Below are 17,709 nucleotides of genomic sequence, written 5' to 3' on the forward strand. Positions count from 1 at the left end.
AGCTAGCAGCTCAATGATCGGAGACGGACAAGCTAGCTAGCTCGATCCATCGGGACAAGACTAACTCGATCCCGTGTCAGGCCGCTCTGGCATGCGCCGCTCGCCTGCTTCGTCTGGAATCCACTCGAAGATGGCACAGATTTGGCCGGAATCGAAGCTCGGTGGCACGATATTCAACAAGCCGTGCATTATTTTGAGGCGGCGTGGGAGGAGAGATGGGTAATTTGGCCAGTTTTGGGCATGTATAGTGCTCTCAAATCTGTATATATAGCGTTTATGAGTGAATTCTCGAGGCATTGTAAAAAATTTACAGGCCCAACAGTGGATACAAGATGTGATCGGCGGATCAAATCGAGCCGAAACTGTCCGCCGGGCTTTTACAGTTTTAGCCCGTTTTACGGGATCTACTAGAGATGCTCATATGTTCACATGCCAGGCTCACATCCAACGCTACTTGAAAAAACGGTAGCATCAGATCTTCACCGCTACATTTGGCTAGTAATGTAAGATTCTGACATTGAGCTCACCACAAAGCATAAAGCATAACAAAGCTGAAACAAATTATCTAAAATACAATCAGAAACATTAAAATATAATGATATTTTAGTACCTCTCCATCTTTATATAAAATGATGTCTCAACTTTGTCTAAATTTGCATGTATCTACACACTAAAATACATCTAGATACATGCATATTTTGACAAAATTGAGACATTCTTTTATAGACAAAGGTATTATTATTTTTTATCCTTGGAGGTGAATCAAAATCATCCTGATAGTAAAACTTGTGAAAATAATAATTCCACAATCTCAACTGAAACATGGCCCATTTGTTGCATCAAAACATAACAATATGCAACAACTCTACTTCGGCTTCACAACAGGGTGCTGTCTACATCGGCCGGAGCTTCTGGTTCACTTATTTCTCCAATCCAATATTAGCAGGGAAACAGGAAAACTAAGCACATTGCAAGGAGACTTCATCCAAATCAGGTTCTGCAGCAACAACAGAAAGACCACATAAGTTCTACAAGTATAGATCAGTAAAAGAGAAAACTCCAAGCAAAACATCATTAAAAGAAAAGGCATGAATATACAGATGTTGCATTTAGGGCGTTGGAAAACACTCGACATTTAGGGAGACAATAGAAATAAAATAGTGCACAAATGCCTTGCTTATGTTATATGGGGTAGAAGGTGAAATGAATGGAACGATAATTGCTACAGGTGAACTCAATACAGAGAAGACGACATGCAAGACAAATCTGTCATGGTCATGAAACAATCAGTCATTCCGAGAACCTTCAAACAAGATCATGGTAGGCTGCATTGTATCCACCATCCTATGTCCTGACATATGCTCAGCAAAAAATGTTGTTTTTTACACTAACAATATGTTCGAGATTTCAGATGCAAATTTCGGGTGGTAGCTTTATCTAGTTTTTCCGTTAAAAAATTACAAATGACAGACCTTGGGCACTGTTACAATTGCACCAAAATTTGGCTGTTGTGCCTGCAAATTACAAACCTAGAATATTCTTGACAGAAACATGATATCTATTCAGACCTGGGGCAGACGCACGTTGTGCTGAGTGGGGGCATCTCCCCCAGTCAATTTTCCATTTTCGCTCTAGATACCGGATATCAAATAGGCTGTGCCCCCAGTCAGTCCAGTACATCTGCCCCCAGTCCATCCGACTCACCTTTGTTTGTAAAAGCCCAGGAAGAAAAGAGGCCTGCCAGAACAGTGCTATAACCGTACAACATGCGCATGGGCGGACGTAGCGGATGGGCCGGGGGGGCCGTGGCCCACCCAGAAATTTGACAAAAAAAATTGATACCCCTAATCGTCTCTGGCCCAAGAAGGAAAACGACCGAGCGCGGAGTGGCTAAGCCTGAGCGAGCGCGAGCGGAACTGTCTCTGCTCGTCCAGGCCGGCGCCCGAGCCAAACCTAGCTCCGTGTCCATGGCGCTTCCTCCGCCCTCTGCTCTGCTCTGCCTCCACCGCGAACTCGCCTGACTCGGCTGGTCGGCCCTCCCAGGCTCCTCTTCCTCTCCAGTCTCCCCTGGCCATGGAGGCAGTCGGCGGGATCTCGTCGGTCGCCGGATACGCACTCGGCCGGCCACTGCTCGCCGCCGCGGCAGTCCAGCCCCCACCGTTCAGCCTCCAGCACCCAGCGGCAGTCCAGCCCAACTGCAGGTACCACCGTACCAGCCTGAGCCTCCACTGCTGCCGACATGGTCATGGACTGGACATGGTTTGGGGAATTGGGGAAGAATATGTGACTATATTTTGTTAAATCTCTGTCCATAGTTTGTTAAATCAATTTTGTTACATCTCTGTCCATAATTTGTTAAATCTTTGTCCATAGTTATAGTTTGGCACTTGTAGAAAACTAGAAATGGAGAGAAATATATGTCACTGGTAGTTATAGATTTTTTTCCCACAAAAAAAGAATATGTCACATTTCTATTTATGCTATATTCTATCATGTAAGACTCTTTTCATGCCTTGAACTACTTCTCTGTCATGTCCAACCATATCTCTTTGGCTCAAATGTTTTGTAATTGAGGAATATTATCTATAACCTGCTTTTATATTATTCACCTGCTAACACAAATGTGTTCGCAATGTATTATCTCATCTATTATATTATTATTTTAAATACACTAAAAGAACAACAATTAATGATTTAATCTATTATTGTTGTTGCCGGGAACTTATGATTTGAAGCACACTCCTTTGATCTCTTTAGATTGAAACGGGACGAAACTTTCTCAGTTTGACTTGCTACTTCACTACCAATGATATTACTTCACGTAAAAAGATGATATTACTACTTTTTCTTTTACCACAAACAAGGGATACAATATGTTGTGAATTAGGAATACAAGACACAAAAGAATGATCACCTGTTGGCCACAGTATATAGCAGTTCTAATTTTTGGGCAGCGCTAAATAAGAAAGCTAGAAAGGCTAATTAAACATGTTATGACTAGCAGGAGATAGTGATACGCTCAAACACACATGCAAAGCCACCGCTGGCACACCATGCCCAAACGTGTTGTAGACAGCGCGGCGAACAACGGTTTTCACATTTTGGGGGCGCAAAAAAATGGAGGTGTGCCCCCCACCCCCCCTCTAATTCTTTCCTGCGTCCGCCACTGAACGTGTGTGTGTCTCACTGTCTTCAGAACTTCCACGATGCGATCCACAGCTAGTAAAAACCCTGCCGCTTTATTTGCCTGACTATGTCGCTTTGTTTCTGGAGAATGAGACACAAGCGTCAGGGCCGTCGGCCAGGAGCCAGCCTTCCGCCACCATCAGTCTGCCGTGTGCCCGGCTGCTGCCACTGACTGACCGCCTCCCAGCTGCCGCGTCGAGACGTAATGCAAGTCCAAGGTAAGCTGAATGTTAGGCATTATTTCCGTATAGAATTAGGGCTTTTGAATTTTTGATACAATCTATAATCCTTTTTATTCTGATTCTGTTTATCTTTTCTATTTCAAATAAAATAGAATCCTTAGTCCCTTATTACTACTACAGTGGTCCTTATTAATATGATACACAACATGTAATCAAATTACCAGGATTTGGGAATTTCGTACGCAATGCAATCCGACAATTCTTTATTAGTGTCCTTACTGAACTTATAGTGTTACTCTGAACCAAATTTCCAGCATTTAGGGAATTTAGGAATTTGACACAGCCTGACTATTGTACTAGTACTCTTACTGTACTTATACTGTTACTCTGTTAGTGACTGAACTTCTATTGTTACTCTGTTAGTGACTTAGTGTTTCAATGATTTGGCCTGGAAGAAGGAAAATAATTTAGAAGTATTTGATAAAGAAATTAACTCATATCAACACCATGATGCAAGGTTTCGAGTCTGGACAATATAACTGATCTAGCTAAACTGATGGTGGATACAATGAAGCATCTCTCCTATCCTTTGGTATGAAGCTAAACTGATCTAGCTTCCTGGAAAAGCCATTGGTGGAGACAATTACTAATGAAGTGATCGTTGATCGCTTCCATAAGATGAAAAATCGTCGGGGGAGGAAGTGTAATGATTTAACACCTTAGGCATTATTCTATGTTCATGACTTCCATTAGTATTTACCTGGCTAATCGTGTGTTTTCTCTTGACAGGTAACAGCAACCATATGCAAGATTACTATTCTTTTTTTTTTTGCAATATCCGAGCTATTGGGATATCTGAAGCTTTTTAGTCTATAAAGAGTCTTCACTTTACTGATAAATTTATGAGAAGCAAAGTTATGGCAAAAAAAAATTTGTCGTACTACTATTGAATATCTAAATGAAGTATTTATGAGAAAATACTAGTATGTCTATTATATATAATATTAGCATATTAGTGAATTCAAGTCGACATGTTCATGGTTTTCCTATACAAGGGTGCCCCCAGTCAGTTTTTGTCCTGGGTCCGCCACTGATTCAGACAATAATAACATCCAAACAAACTATGCATGCTATCTAAAGGATGAAAAACTACTCCTACATGTTTTGCAAGTTGCGATGAACACCTTTTATCAAGGCAAGCGAACGATCATTACCTTTGTGTGCAAACCTCAGTTGCAGAACAAGCTTGGAAGCACCCAAACCTGCGGCCTCGTGAAACCAACCCCTGGTTCACCCGGATACTTTGCTGTGAAGCATTTACAGGTCCCATCGATCATAGAATACTCGCTCCAGCCCCCAGCCCATGGCAACGATCCGTACACGCAGTCCCCGCGGATCCCTGGAACATCTGGACCAATGCACGCGGCGAAGTCGTCGAAGCCAATGAAGAGCGTCCGTCCTCCGAGGCTCGTCGCCGCCGCCCACATCAACTCGTCGGCGTCCCACCGGAAAATCTTGTAGGCGGGGTCGATGGGTCCCACCTTGAAGATGAGCAGGACCTCTCCGCCGCAGTCCCCCAGCAGCGGGGCACCTTTGCTCTCCTGCATAGCCAGTAGAACCTGCGGGTCGAACTCGCCCCCATGGTGCCATATATCCAAAGAGGAGGAACTGTCCTTGGAGGGCGAAGCCGACACGAGGCCGCAGGTGGGGAGGAACCCGTAGAGGACGCCGTTGACGATGTGCCAGTCCTGGATCTCGTGCTCGCCGCCGTAGGACGCGGCGGTCCACTGGGGGCTCGTCCAGGGGCTGCAGCACTGGACGTCGGTGCGGCCCGTGGCGGGGGCGAAGAGGTGGCCGCCGGTGAGGATGACGCGGTCGTGCGGCAGCGGGGGCTTGGGCAGGCGGACCTGCGCGCCGAAGAGCAGGTGGGTGACGATGATCTCGCCGGTGGCGCCGTCGACGGCGACGACCTGGGCGCCGTCGGAGGTGAGGACGCCGCCGGTGCGCGCGAAGGGGAGGCGGGCGCGGAAGCGGTGGAGGCGGCGGTCGGGGACGTGGAAGAGGGCGAGCGAGAAGGAGGGGCAGCCGGGCTCGAGGAGGTTGAAGAGGGGCAGCGCGGGGGAGCTGGCGGAGTGGGGCACGAGGAGGCACGGCGGCTGCGCGGCGAGGAGGCCCCGGCTGAGCGGCAGCGCGGCGCGGTAGGCGCGGCAGCCGCCGCGGAGGGCGAAGATGTCGTTGAGGTTCGTCAGGTGCTTGGCGATGTCGGGGATCAGCTCCGCCGGGATGTACGGCCCGTCGGCGGCGGCGGCGGCGGCGGGCGGATCCGGGCAGCCGTTGGGCGTCGCCATCGGAATTCCTCACTCCGTGGCCGCGATTAGCAGAGGAAATTTATTTGGGGGCGAAGGGAATGGCAGATTAGGGTAGCAACGGCCGGCGGAGTCCATGGAGGGAGCTGATAGTCGGTGACACAGTCAAAGCCCACAAAGGGTTCTTTTTGGTAAGGAAGCTTCTACAGCCCAATGAGTGTGTTTGATTTAGGCCCATCAAAGTATTTGCTAGCCAAACTTTTCTCTCTCAAAAAAAAAAAAGAACTGGCCAAATTATTTCATTGAAGAATATATTCCGTTTTTATGCAACACCAAAGTGTAACCTAATGTTTAAACTCTAGTGGGATGGGAGTGTTATTTTTCTTTAACCATCGTACTTCAGGTTTATTCTTGGTCAAACTTTTAGTTAGAGCTCATTTGGCTCAAACCTATTATTTAAGGCTAGAATCAAAGAATTCGCATGTGTTTCCCATAACAACTTGATTGGCTGCCATAAAATTGGTATTGGAATTCAATTGAGAGCGTCATAGATTCCATCCCATGTCTAACTTTAGTTTCTACTAGCATCCTGTTATTTTTGTGGATTTGTCAATTAAAATAACTAGAAGGATACCCCGCGCGTTGCAGCAGGAATTTCTCCGATAACTCTATTTGTAAAAAAAAACAAAAGAATATACGTTGATTGGAATAACATGTTATTTGTAGGAACATGCAGGATTCAATTGACGTAAACAGTCAAGAGGCTAACTTAAAAAAACTGACTTGAAATGGTTATGTAGCTGGCGGCTAAAAGTTGATGATGTGGATATCTGGATGACTTAAAAATAGATTATGTGGCTTGCATGTAGAGTATTAATGATTGTTAGTGGGGGAATCTACTGGTAATTAAGGTACTCCTTTTAATAGAGTACCGGAGCAAAACATTAACACTCCGTAAACACACGTGATCCTCACATCAAAGCCATCTCCTCCGGTTATCTCAATTATTGTCACTTTGGGGCATCGGGTTCCGGACAACGATATGTGTATAAAACTTGCAAGTATGATAAAAAATACTACCTCTGTCCATAAATAGATGTCAAAAGTTTATCTAAATTTGAATGTATCTAGCCACAATTTAGTGTATAGATACATCCGAATTTAGACAAATCTTTGACATCTATTTATGGACGGAGGGAGTAATAATTATCATCGTGAATCAATAACATGTTCAGATCTGATATCATGGCACTCGGGCCCAAAGTGACAAGCATTAATCACAACAAGTTGCAACAATGTCAAAAATACTAACAACGAATACTAGGCACTATGCCCCTAACAATCTTATAGCTATTACATGAACAATATCATCCAATCCCTACCATCTCCTACAGCCTATAGCAGGGAATTACTCACACATGGATGGGGGAATCATGGATGGTTGATGGAGAGGCGTCGGTGATGGCGATGGTGATGATCTCCTCCAATTCCCTGTCCCGGCAGGGTGCCAGTACGGAGTTTCTGGACCCCGGATTGGGGTTTCTGGTGGCGGTGGAGCAGCAGAACTTTTTTTGGAAAAACGTCGACCCCCCCCCCCCCTCTATTTTTAGGGTCAGAGGCTTAATATAGTCTGGAGGAGAGATCGAGGGGGTGGCCGAGGCGGCCAGACCACCCCTATGCGCGGCCAGGGCTGGCCTGCGCCTAGGGCAGGTGTGGGCCCCTCGTGGTCCTTCTCCGTCTCGTCTTCTGTCTTAGTGAGTCTTCGGGTGGAATATGTATTTTGCGATATTTTCCGGGAATTTTCTTGAAAGTTGGATTTCTGCACAAAAATGAGATATCGGAGCAATTCTGCTAAAAACAACGTTAGTCCGTGTTAATTGTATTCAAAACACACAAATTAGAGGGCAAACAACAGCAAAAGTATTTAAGAAAGTAGATACGTTTTGGACGTATCAAGAGGTAAAATCTTTATTCATTTAGTTTTATCCTCTCTTTCTGGACTATGATTTTTCTCTACATTATGTTGTAGAGCTTGTTACTATCTTTAAAATAAGCCCAAGATCATAAAAATTGGAGTCCGGATACTCAAGTTATGTTCATTCTCGTTTTACTATCTACCAAATATCCGACGCCTTTACATAGGCTTGCGCACCTCGATGCAAATTTGGCATGTGCGCTTCAAAAATCCAATGGGGTGGATAATCTGTCCTGGGATGTCTACAACGGCCATATTTCGTTGAAATGGACTATATAAGGCCCCCTTCTTCCTCCTTGGTGATCTTAGTGTTGTTTTTGGGGTCTCCGATTAAGTTGTGGAGATTCCTCAAATGTGATGCCTTTGTGGCAATTTTTCGATAGCCCCCAATTAAGTTGTGGAGATTGCCCCAAACGTTATGCGGTTCGGTGACCGTCCTCAAGGGTCTCTTAGTGGACCGAGGACTTACCTTTTGGTGGGAAGCCTCGAGGAGAATATGTTAAGGCCTTTGTGGCGTTTGGGAAGCCTTGTGCCCCCACACTACTCCAACGGAGAGTAGCACTCGCAAGAGTGTGAGTTTGGAGAAACATCGTCGTCTTCGCGCCACCTCGGTTATTCCTATACCCGGGCTTTTTACTTATGCACTTTACCTTGTGATAGCCTTCGTGCTTGATGTTATATATCTTGCTATAACATAGTTAATTGTCTTGCTTAGCATAAGTTCATGGTGCTCATAGATGAACCCCAGTTATATAGGTTTTGTACTTGCCAAATTAAATGCTAGTTTTATCCCACATTTGGTCAAGCCATGATGACCCACAAGTATAGGGGGTGTATCGCAGTATCTTCGATAAATAAGAATGTCGATCCTAACGAGGAGCAGAAGGTGTTGACAAGTAGTTTCGATGAAGGATTCAATGTAAATGCTCACAGACAAGTATTCAGGGGGGTTTGATGTAACAGATGAATAAAGTACGAGTAAGTAAAGTGCGAGAGTAATAATTGCAGCGAGTGGCCCAATCCCTTTTAGCACAAAGGACAAGCCGGTTTGTTTACTTATATTAACCAAACGTTCTCGAGGACACACGGGATTTTAGTCTAGTGCTTTCGCTACATACGGCTAATTAATCTTCATTGTTTTGATAAGTGTTGTGTGGGTGAACCTATGCTAATGTACCGCCCTTCCTAGGACTAATACATACTTGTGATTATACCCCTTGCAAGCATCCGCAACTACAAGAAAGTAATTAAGATAAATCTAACCACGGCCTTAAACTGCGAGATCCTGCGATCCCTCCTGCATCGATATACCAACGGGGCTCGGGTTTCGTCACTCCGGCAACCCCGCAATTGGCAAACGAGTACAAGATGCATTCCCCTAGGCCCATAAAGGTGAAGTGTCGTGTAGTCGACGTTCACACGACACCACTAGAAGAATAACACCACAACTTAAATATCATAACATTGAATATTACTCAACCATACTTCACTACTAACATTTAGACTTCACCCATGTCCTCAAGAACTAAACGAACTACTCACGAGACATCATATGGAACATGATCAGAGGTGATATGATAATGAATAACAATCTGAACATAAACCTTGGTTCAACGGTTTCACTCAATAGCATCAATAACAAGTAGAAATTAACACCGGGAGTTTCCCCTATCAAACAATCAAGATCAAACCCAAATTGCTACGGCGGGGACGAGGTGCGGCGGTGGAGACGGCGGTGATGATGATGAAGATGATGGTGATGGTGATGGAGATGATGTCCAGCTCGATGATGGTGACGATGGCGTCGATTTCCCCCTCCGGGAGGGAATTTCCCCGGCGGATTCCTGCCCGCCGGAGAGCTCTTTTCTCTCTGGTGTTCTCCGCCCCGCAGAGGCGGCTGTGGCTCTATTCGACGTACCCCTCTGGCTTAGGTTTTCGGGACGAAGGCATACGCGAAGAAAAGGAGGCGAGAGGGGCTGTGGGCCCCCTCCTCACGGGCGGCGCGGCCGGGCCTTGGGCCGCGCCGGCCTATGGGGTGGGCCCACCTCGGGTCCCCTCTTCTCCCCTTCCGGCTCCCTTCGTCATCTGGAAAAATAGGAATTTTCGTATAATTTCCTTCAACTATTGATCTTCCGAAATATTGCATTCTGACGGTGCTTTTTCCAGCAGAATCCTGGCTCCGGTGCGCGATCCCCAAATAATCATGAAACATGGAAAATAGATGAAATAACATAAGTATCATCTCCAAATATGAAATATATCAATGAATAACAGCAAATTATGATATAAAATAGTGATGCAAATTGGACGTATCAACTCCCCCCAGCTTAGACTTCGCTTGTCCCCAAGCGAACCGAACTCGGTAAACGGGACCACATGTTTATGGAGTGAAGAGTCGATAAATAAAATACGGACAAGAAGCATCATATTCATTCACACAAGACATTCTAGTAAACAACTCCCTCATATAATTCAACTTGAAACAAGTATAAGGTAATCACAAATAAAGGTGCAGAAGAAATCATAGTTGGTGATGGCAAACTTCGTTCTTGGTCGAGAGAACGATTATGCAGTTATACTTATCTATTGAGCAGCGCTCTTATGTTAAAGCTTATGGTAAACTTGCATACTCAATCATAATGATCATTGATAACTTGCAAAGCTATATTCATTCAGATAAAACTTGTACTAAACAAGGAAGAGTAAAGACATGATGAAGCAAATCGCAATATAATGGTTTGATCACAACAACTCAAATGCTTGCTTGAGATGGATGGAAATAGGTTTACGACTCAACATAAAGTAAAAGACAGGCCCTTCGCAGAGAGGAAGCGAGGATTAAATCATGTGCTAGAGCTTTTTCGGTTTTGAAATCATATAAAGAGAATAAAAGTAAAGTTTTGAGAGGTGTTTGTTGTTGTCAACGACTCGGTAGCGGGTACTCTAACCCCCTTGCCAAACGAGACCTCCAAAGAGCGGCTCCCATGAAGGACGTCATCTCTACCGAGCAAGGTAGATCATCCCTCTTCTCTTTTGTTTACACATGTACTTTAGTTTATTTAAGGATGACACTCCCCCAACCTTTGCTTACACAAGCCATGGCTAACCGAATCCTCGGGTGCCTTCCAACAATCTCATACCATGGAGGAGTGTCTATTGCAAAATTAAGTTGCTTACTGATGAATCAGGGCAAAACATGTGAAGAGAATTATTAATGAAAGTTGATTAATTGGGGCTGGGAACCCCGTTGCCGGCTCTTTTTGCAAAATTATAGGATAAGTGGATGAAGCCACTAGTCCATTAGTGGAAGATCTGCCTAACAAGGCTGAAAGATAAAACACCACATACTTCCTCATGAGCTATAAAACATTGACACAAATAAGAAGTAATAAATTTTGAATTGTTTAAAGGTAGCACATGAAGTATTTACTTGGAATGGCGAGAAAATACCATGCGGTAGGTAGATATGGTGGACACAAATGGCATAGGTTTGGGTTCGAGGTTTGGATGTACGAGAAGCATTCCCTCTCGGTACTGAGCCTTTGGCTAGCAAGGTTAATTAGCAAGCATAAGAGTTGAGGGAAACAAACAAATATACATGTGATAGACATAATCATGCATCTTTCTTGCAAGCACAAACAATTTTAACTTCAGAATAATAAGCTATGAGCTAGCAAGAAAGGAAGACAATGAAACAACTATATGTATTTTTCTCTTTTCTACTTAAACCTCAAGGTGTTGTTGCTATTGACCAATGCTAAGTTTGCCAAAACCAAATAGATTTACTCAATGCTCCCAAAGTGGTACCAATACTAAAATCAAGATCAATCATATACTAGAAATTGCAAACTAAAATAAGATGTGCAATATGTAAATGATAAGACTTCTCATTAATATTTCATAACGATAACTCACACCAAGGGATACATAGACAACCAACTAAAGGAGAGATACTTCCACACTGCAACCCATCTTATATGATAACTTCCCTACTCATGATATGACACTACTTGATAGTAAAAAGTAAAAGCACTACAAGAAAAGTTCTGATAGACAACGTCTCAAAATCGTCCGCTAAGGGGTATTTTTCGTCGCCTATGGGCCTAACCCGACGATATGGGTTCTGTTGTGGAAACTGCGTCAGGCAAAGTCCAACGACGTTTTTTCGGTCCGTCGCGCTTGGGCGCCCTTCCGCCACGGAAAATCGGACCGTTGCTCAAGTGTTCAGGAGCCCGTTGGCTAGCGACGTCATGCAAGCCGACACGTGGCGAGCCGCCGTTAGCGCGGTTAACGGCGTTAACCTAGCTGAAACCCCGTGGTAGATGGTAGGCCCACACGAGGCCTGCCACATCTTAAGCGGGCGGGCCAGCTGACATAGTTTGACCGGTCAACTATATAGGCAGGCTGGTCCATTAGTTACGTGGGCCGGGCCTAACCTCTAAGGTTGATTGAGTCAAAACTTAAATGGTGCAGCCCATTTAACATGTGGGGTCCACCTTACGGCAAGCGGGCCGGCCCAAGAAGCAAGTGGGCCGGGCCAAAACACGGGTGGGTCCCACTTTCCGTTAAAGGGCCGGCCCATTTAGTGTGTGGGGTCCACCATATAGCAAGTGGGCGGGCCAAAAACACGAGTGGGTCCCACTTTCCGAGTTAAAGGGTCGGCCCATTTAGTATGTGGGGTCCACCATATAGCAAGTGGGCGGCCCAACAAGATAGTGGGTCGGGCCAAAAACACAGTGGGTCCCACTTTCTGTTAAAGGTCGGCCCATTTGGTGTGTGGGGTCCACCATATAGCAAGTGGGCGGCCCAACAAGATAGTGGGCGGGCCAAAAGCACGAGTGGGTCCCACCTTCCTGTTAAAAGGCCGGCCCATTTAGTATGTGGGGTCCACCATATAGCAAGTAGGCCGGCCCAACAAGATAGTGGGCGGGCCAAAAACACGAGTGGGTCCCACTTTCCGGTTAAAAGGCCGGCCCATTTAGTATGTGGGGTCCACCATATAGCAAGTGGGCCGGCCCAACAAGATAGTGGGTCGGGCCAAAAACACGAGTGGGTCCCACCTTCTGTTAAAGGGCCGGCCCATTTACCATGTGGGACCACCATATAGCAAATGGGCTGGCCCAACAAGATAGTGGGCCGGCCCAATAAGCATGTGGATCCCACTATCGTGTAACTGGGCCGGCCTACTAAAGAAGTGGGCTGGCCCAAAATGAAAGTGGGTCCCACACTACTGTAAGTGGGCCGGCCCAATCTGTTGTAGTGCCCTACTTGTTTGACTAGTCAACTTGCATTAAATTTCATGAGCCTAAAATCGATATCAATGATACACACAATTACATACACAAATAAAACAAGTAGGAAAATTACAAGGCAATTAATGTGCCCAAATAAAAAAATTACATAGAATCATTGAGGACTTCTATTAGCATCATCAATAACACGTTGACATTTGGCAATCGCCTTGATTGAATCTTGTGTACTCTTTGTCAACATATCGGCTACGAGATCTTAAAGCGGCAATACCATGTCTTTTATAAAGTACGACGTTGAGATATTTACTTGTTTGATGAAAGCAATGGTCTAGGTTGACGGCTATGAGAAGATGCATCAGAAGAAATATCAGAACTTTTTGTGGGCCTCATTTCTAATGAAGATTGCTTCATCACAACTGCATTCTGATAATAATGCAAAAAGAGTTAAACGATGAACTATGCAAACATTTATTATGCAATGTTGATATAAGATAATAACAAGTTGCATAAATAAGACAATGTATGGAACTTGTACTAAGCACAAACTTACATCATAATGTTGCACGAGGTCGCTACGGATCCTTTTTGGCGACTATCTTCTAATGATGACTTGCTTCATTAAAGCTGCATTCGGTAACATTGCAAATATAGTTACAACAATTAACTATTCAAACATGTATTACGCAATGTAGAGATCGAGATAACGACATGTAGCGAGAAATAAGCACAAGATAAGATAAGATGCATGTACTAAGCACATATCGGCTCGCTGCAGGTCCTTCTCTTGCGTGCACTAGTCGTGGTCAACATGCACTGTCATTTTAGGTTCAGCCATCAAGTGAAATGCTAATCCTCCTGCTCCATTGTCCTTAATCTGTGTTTAGATATCACATTTAAGACCAAGTCGACTGGTTTCAAATAACAAAAAACTTGAGCTGCCAAATGAATAAGCCAATATTTACCGGATATCGGATTAAAACCAACTAGATGTTGCTTTGCATGAGATACGAATTTCGGACATTCGGATTTAGAGTAGGGTAATGCCAAGGTTTTCCACATAAAGTAAGCTGGCATTAAGAATGACCAAATGTCGAGTTCAAATCACCTTCGCAGTTTCTCCAAGACAAGCATATCAAATAGGCGGAAACATAGTAAAGCATGAATGGCATTGCTATGGCGGGGTTCCAAGTGTTAATCTCTTGCATAAGGAACAATGCATATAGGTTATAGATAATAACGGAAGTAAGCGCCAAAATTACCAACCAAGAACTCAGATTCCAACCTTCCCTAGCGTCCCCGCTGTTAATGTTGGATGTTCTAATAAGTGGTTCGCATGATCAATCCCTAGGAAAAATAACATTGACAAGTCGATCTACGATAATACAAAGACCGAGACATGCACGCAGCAATAACTATATAAGCTAAAGACGAGGTATAAGAGCAAGCGGATTGGAAATGCACATAGCATGATTATAAAAGCGGTGTGAGAATAGCGAGACACGAGAAAACGACTAGCGGCTAGCGGTGAGCTAATGACGTGGTATAAGAACAAGCGGATTGGAAATGCCCATAGCATGACTATAAAAGCGATGCGACAATAGCATACGATACAAAAACGATTGGCGGCAAATGAATGGGTATAAGGCTATAAATATGTGGATGCACACGGGTGTCGGTAGAATGAACAGGATGGTAGCGACCGGATAATGCTTTTGTACTTGTACAATATTTAAACAAACTTCATGCGAAGCAACACATCAAGAAAGTTAACGGCATATGAGATCCGCAAATAACTACACAAAACATGGCTAAAGAAACACCGCGATCTAACGGGCCGGCGTACTAACCAAGCTTGCGGCGGGGTGGACGGGGGCGGCAACTTGCATTCCGGCGGCGGCGAACGCGGGAGACGATGAATCGACCCTGTTTCGGTAGAAGCGGGCGTTAGTGAAGCAGATCTGGTTGGGCGGCAAGGGATTCGGTGAAGTTGATACGGCCGCTGCGCCGAGGTAGTCGGTGGCGAGGTCGGCGGTGAAGCGGATCCGTCGGTGGCTAGGTCGGCGGTGAAGCGGATCTGTCGGTGGCGAGGTCGGCGGTGAAGCGGATCCGTCGGTGACGAGGGCGGCGGGGAGCGGATCGGGTGGGTGGACAGCCAACACGATCAAGGCTACGGCTGTGGAGGAGTATGCCGGCGGCGAAGCGGATCTAGTACTTGTAGAGAGTCGAGCTTTGGCGTGTGAGAGTATTTTTGAGCTAATGGGGCGAATGGTTGGTGGGTGGGTGTGGGCTCGTGGGGAGGGTTCGGGATCTAGGCAAGATATTTCATTGTTACCGAATGAGCCCTCCATGGTCGGTGGGTTGTAGCTTCCGGACCGGGGTTAAAAGGGTAAAACTGGTCACGGGATTTTCGAATGGATGCGGCGGGATGATTTGGCGCGCGGCCGAAATTTTCGGTTTCAAGCTACGAGCGAACGACAAAAATAATGTTCTTCCCCGGGGAGCTCTCATTTCTTCCTCTTCTCTTTCTCTCTCGAGTCTCTCCCACTCCCACGGCTCCTCTCCCCCTTCTCTCCCGGCGGCCTCGCCGGCCGGAGACGAGGCCGACTTCTCTCTGTATATTGTACACCCTCCGAACTAAATTAATTGATTCAACTTTCCTTAGACGTGTATGTATCTAGAGTAAAAACATGTGTGGATACATCCATATTTAGATAAGCAAATTTGAGTCAGCTAATTTGGATCCGAGGGAGTTAGTGTTGTTGTAAGCTTAGATCCAGTGTTTCCCATGAGCAGAATGGCGCAATGGAGTCGGGGATCTCGTCATCGGCTTCAGATCTGGCCTATGGTGAATCCGGCGGATCTTGCCGGCCAAACCCCGATCCGGTGCCATCAATGTGATGGCGCTAACGGTGAGGCTTGCTTTGGTCGGTGCTTCGGATCCGGCCAATGGGGAAGTCAAGTTGCTAAAGTTCACAAGCTCGGGACATACGACGGCGTCATCCGTCTTGCCCGTGCACATCTTGGCCTTTCGGCGGCCCTTCTCGAGCCAATATGCCGTTGCTTGAGGCCCTTCTTCTCCTTCGTCCTGGCGACTACCGGCGACACCGTCCCAAGTGGTGCATCCCCGGCGACGGAGTTGCTTGGAAAGGATGCGGAGCGAGAGATCGATGTGCGGTCGAGAAGGACTCGATTGATTTTCTTCTATATGTTTTGGGGTCCTTTTTGTAAAGTTGCGGGTTCTATTAGTTATTGTCTAGTACTTTTGGTCCTCTATGTAATTTTTTGGACTAGTTTCCATTGGCACCGATAAACTTGAATTTTGACAAGTTCACGGGGAAAAAAATTCCTTTGCACATATGGCCTATCATGTATAAACATTCTTGAGATTTAAACTATATGTAATGTGCCATGCATTAACCCTAAACCATATATATGTAACTAACCCTAGCTGATCAAACCCTACTTAATTAAAACAAATAACCCTAAACTATACGCATGCACTTTATGCGCAAAGGCGCGGGTGCCTCTAATAATGTGTGTGCGCACTCGATCGATGATCCCTAAACCTTATACAACCATGAAACCCTAATCCCTAATCCCTAAACCCTAAACACCCTAAACACTAAACCCTATACCCTAAACCCTAACCCTAACCCTAAACCCTAATTAAACCCTATATATAGGCCAACGACACTTAATTGTGCATCAAGCGAGGCCGGGGTGCCTCGCGGTCCTCTAATTAAATTAAATGTGCCATGCATTAACCCTAAACCATATATATGTAACTAACCATAGCTAATCAACCCTACTTAATGAAAACACATAACCCTAAAGTATACTAGCTATAACCCGATCTAATAAAAACATGCTCTATATATAGCGGCTAGCTAGCAAACCTTAGATTAACACCAATTAATATATACATGGCCTATATCGATCATGTTGTATAACATATCCCTGAGATTCATTAATTAATTATATAATTATCGTGATAAATTAATTAACTCTAATTTTGACAAGTTCTCTCGAATGAAAACACATTTGATTAAGTTGCCTCATAATATATATATAATTAGTGTGCATGCATGGCCTACCATGCATTCGTGCATATATTTTAATGTATATTTGAACATATTCTTGGGGATTTCAATCTCTCTCTCTCGATCATCTATATATCGTTGGTGGCCAAAAAACACACATATATATGCATGCAATTTATGCGTAAAGGCGCGGGTGCCTCTAATAATGTGTGTGCTCACTCGATCGATGATCCCTAAACCTTAAACAACCCTAAAACCTTAAATCTCTAATCCCTAATCCCTAAACCTAAACACCCTAAACACTAAACCCTAAACCCTAGACCCTAAACCCTAACCCTAACCCTAACCCTAACCCTAAACCCTAGCTAACCCTAAACCCTAATTAAACCCTATGTATAGGCCAACGACACTTAATTGTGCATCGAGCAAGCCAGGGGTGCCTCGCGGTCCTCTAATTAAATTAAATGTGCCATGCATTAACCCTAAACCATATATATGTAACTAACCCTAGCTAATCAACCCTACTTAATTAAAACACATAACCCTAAACTATACTAGCTAGCTATAACCCGATCTAATAAAAACATGCTCTATATATAGCATGCAGCTAGCTAGCAAACCGTAGATTAATACCAATTAAAATATACATGGCCTATATCGATCATGTTGTATAACATATCCCTGAGATTCATTAATTAATTATATAATTATCGTGATAAATTAATTAACTTGAATTTTGACAAGTTCTCTCGAATGAAAACACATTTG

The 17,709-nt window shown here is 44.6% G+C and overlaps 1 protein-coding gene across 1 annotated transcript; it reads right to left on the reverse strand.

The window, feature by feature from the left end:
* Positions 1–555: 555 nt before the first annotated feature.
* On the reverse strand, positions 556–5,726 carry LOC124677774. The gene is made up of 2 exons (XM_047213735.1): positions 4,583–5,726; positions 556–997 (listed from the first exon to the last, which is right to left on the reverse strand). The coding sequence occupies exon 1, from the start codon at positions 5,714–5,716 to the stop codon at positions 4,598–4,600; it is 1,119 nt and encodes a 372-aa protein (XP_047069691.1). The 5' UTR covers positions 5,717–5,726; the 3' UTR covers positions 556–997; positions 4,583–4,597.
* Positions 5,727–17,709: the final 11,983 nt, after the last annotated feature.

The sequence above is a fragment of the Lolium rigidum genome, chromosome 7 (genome assembly GCF_022539505.1).
Source record: "Lolium rigidum isolate FL_2022 chromosome 7, APGP_CSIRO_Lrig_0.1, whole genome shotgun sequence".
Lineage (NCBI taxonomy): Eukaryota > Viridiplantae > Streptophyta > Magnoliopsida > Poales > Poaceae > Lolium > Lolium rigidum.

Bases quoted from the DNA above. Each gene is read 5' to 3' on its own strand.
- LOC124677774 (XM_047213735.1), bottom strand. From the start codon at position 5,716: ATGGCGACGCCCAACGGCTGCCCGGATCCGCCCGCCGCCGCCGCCGCC.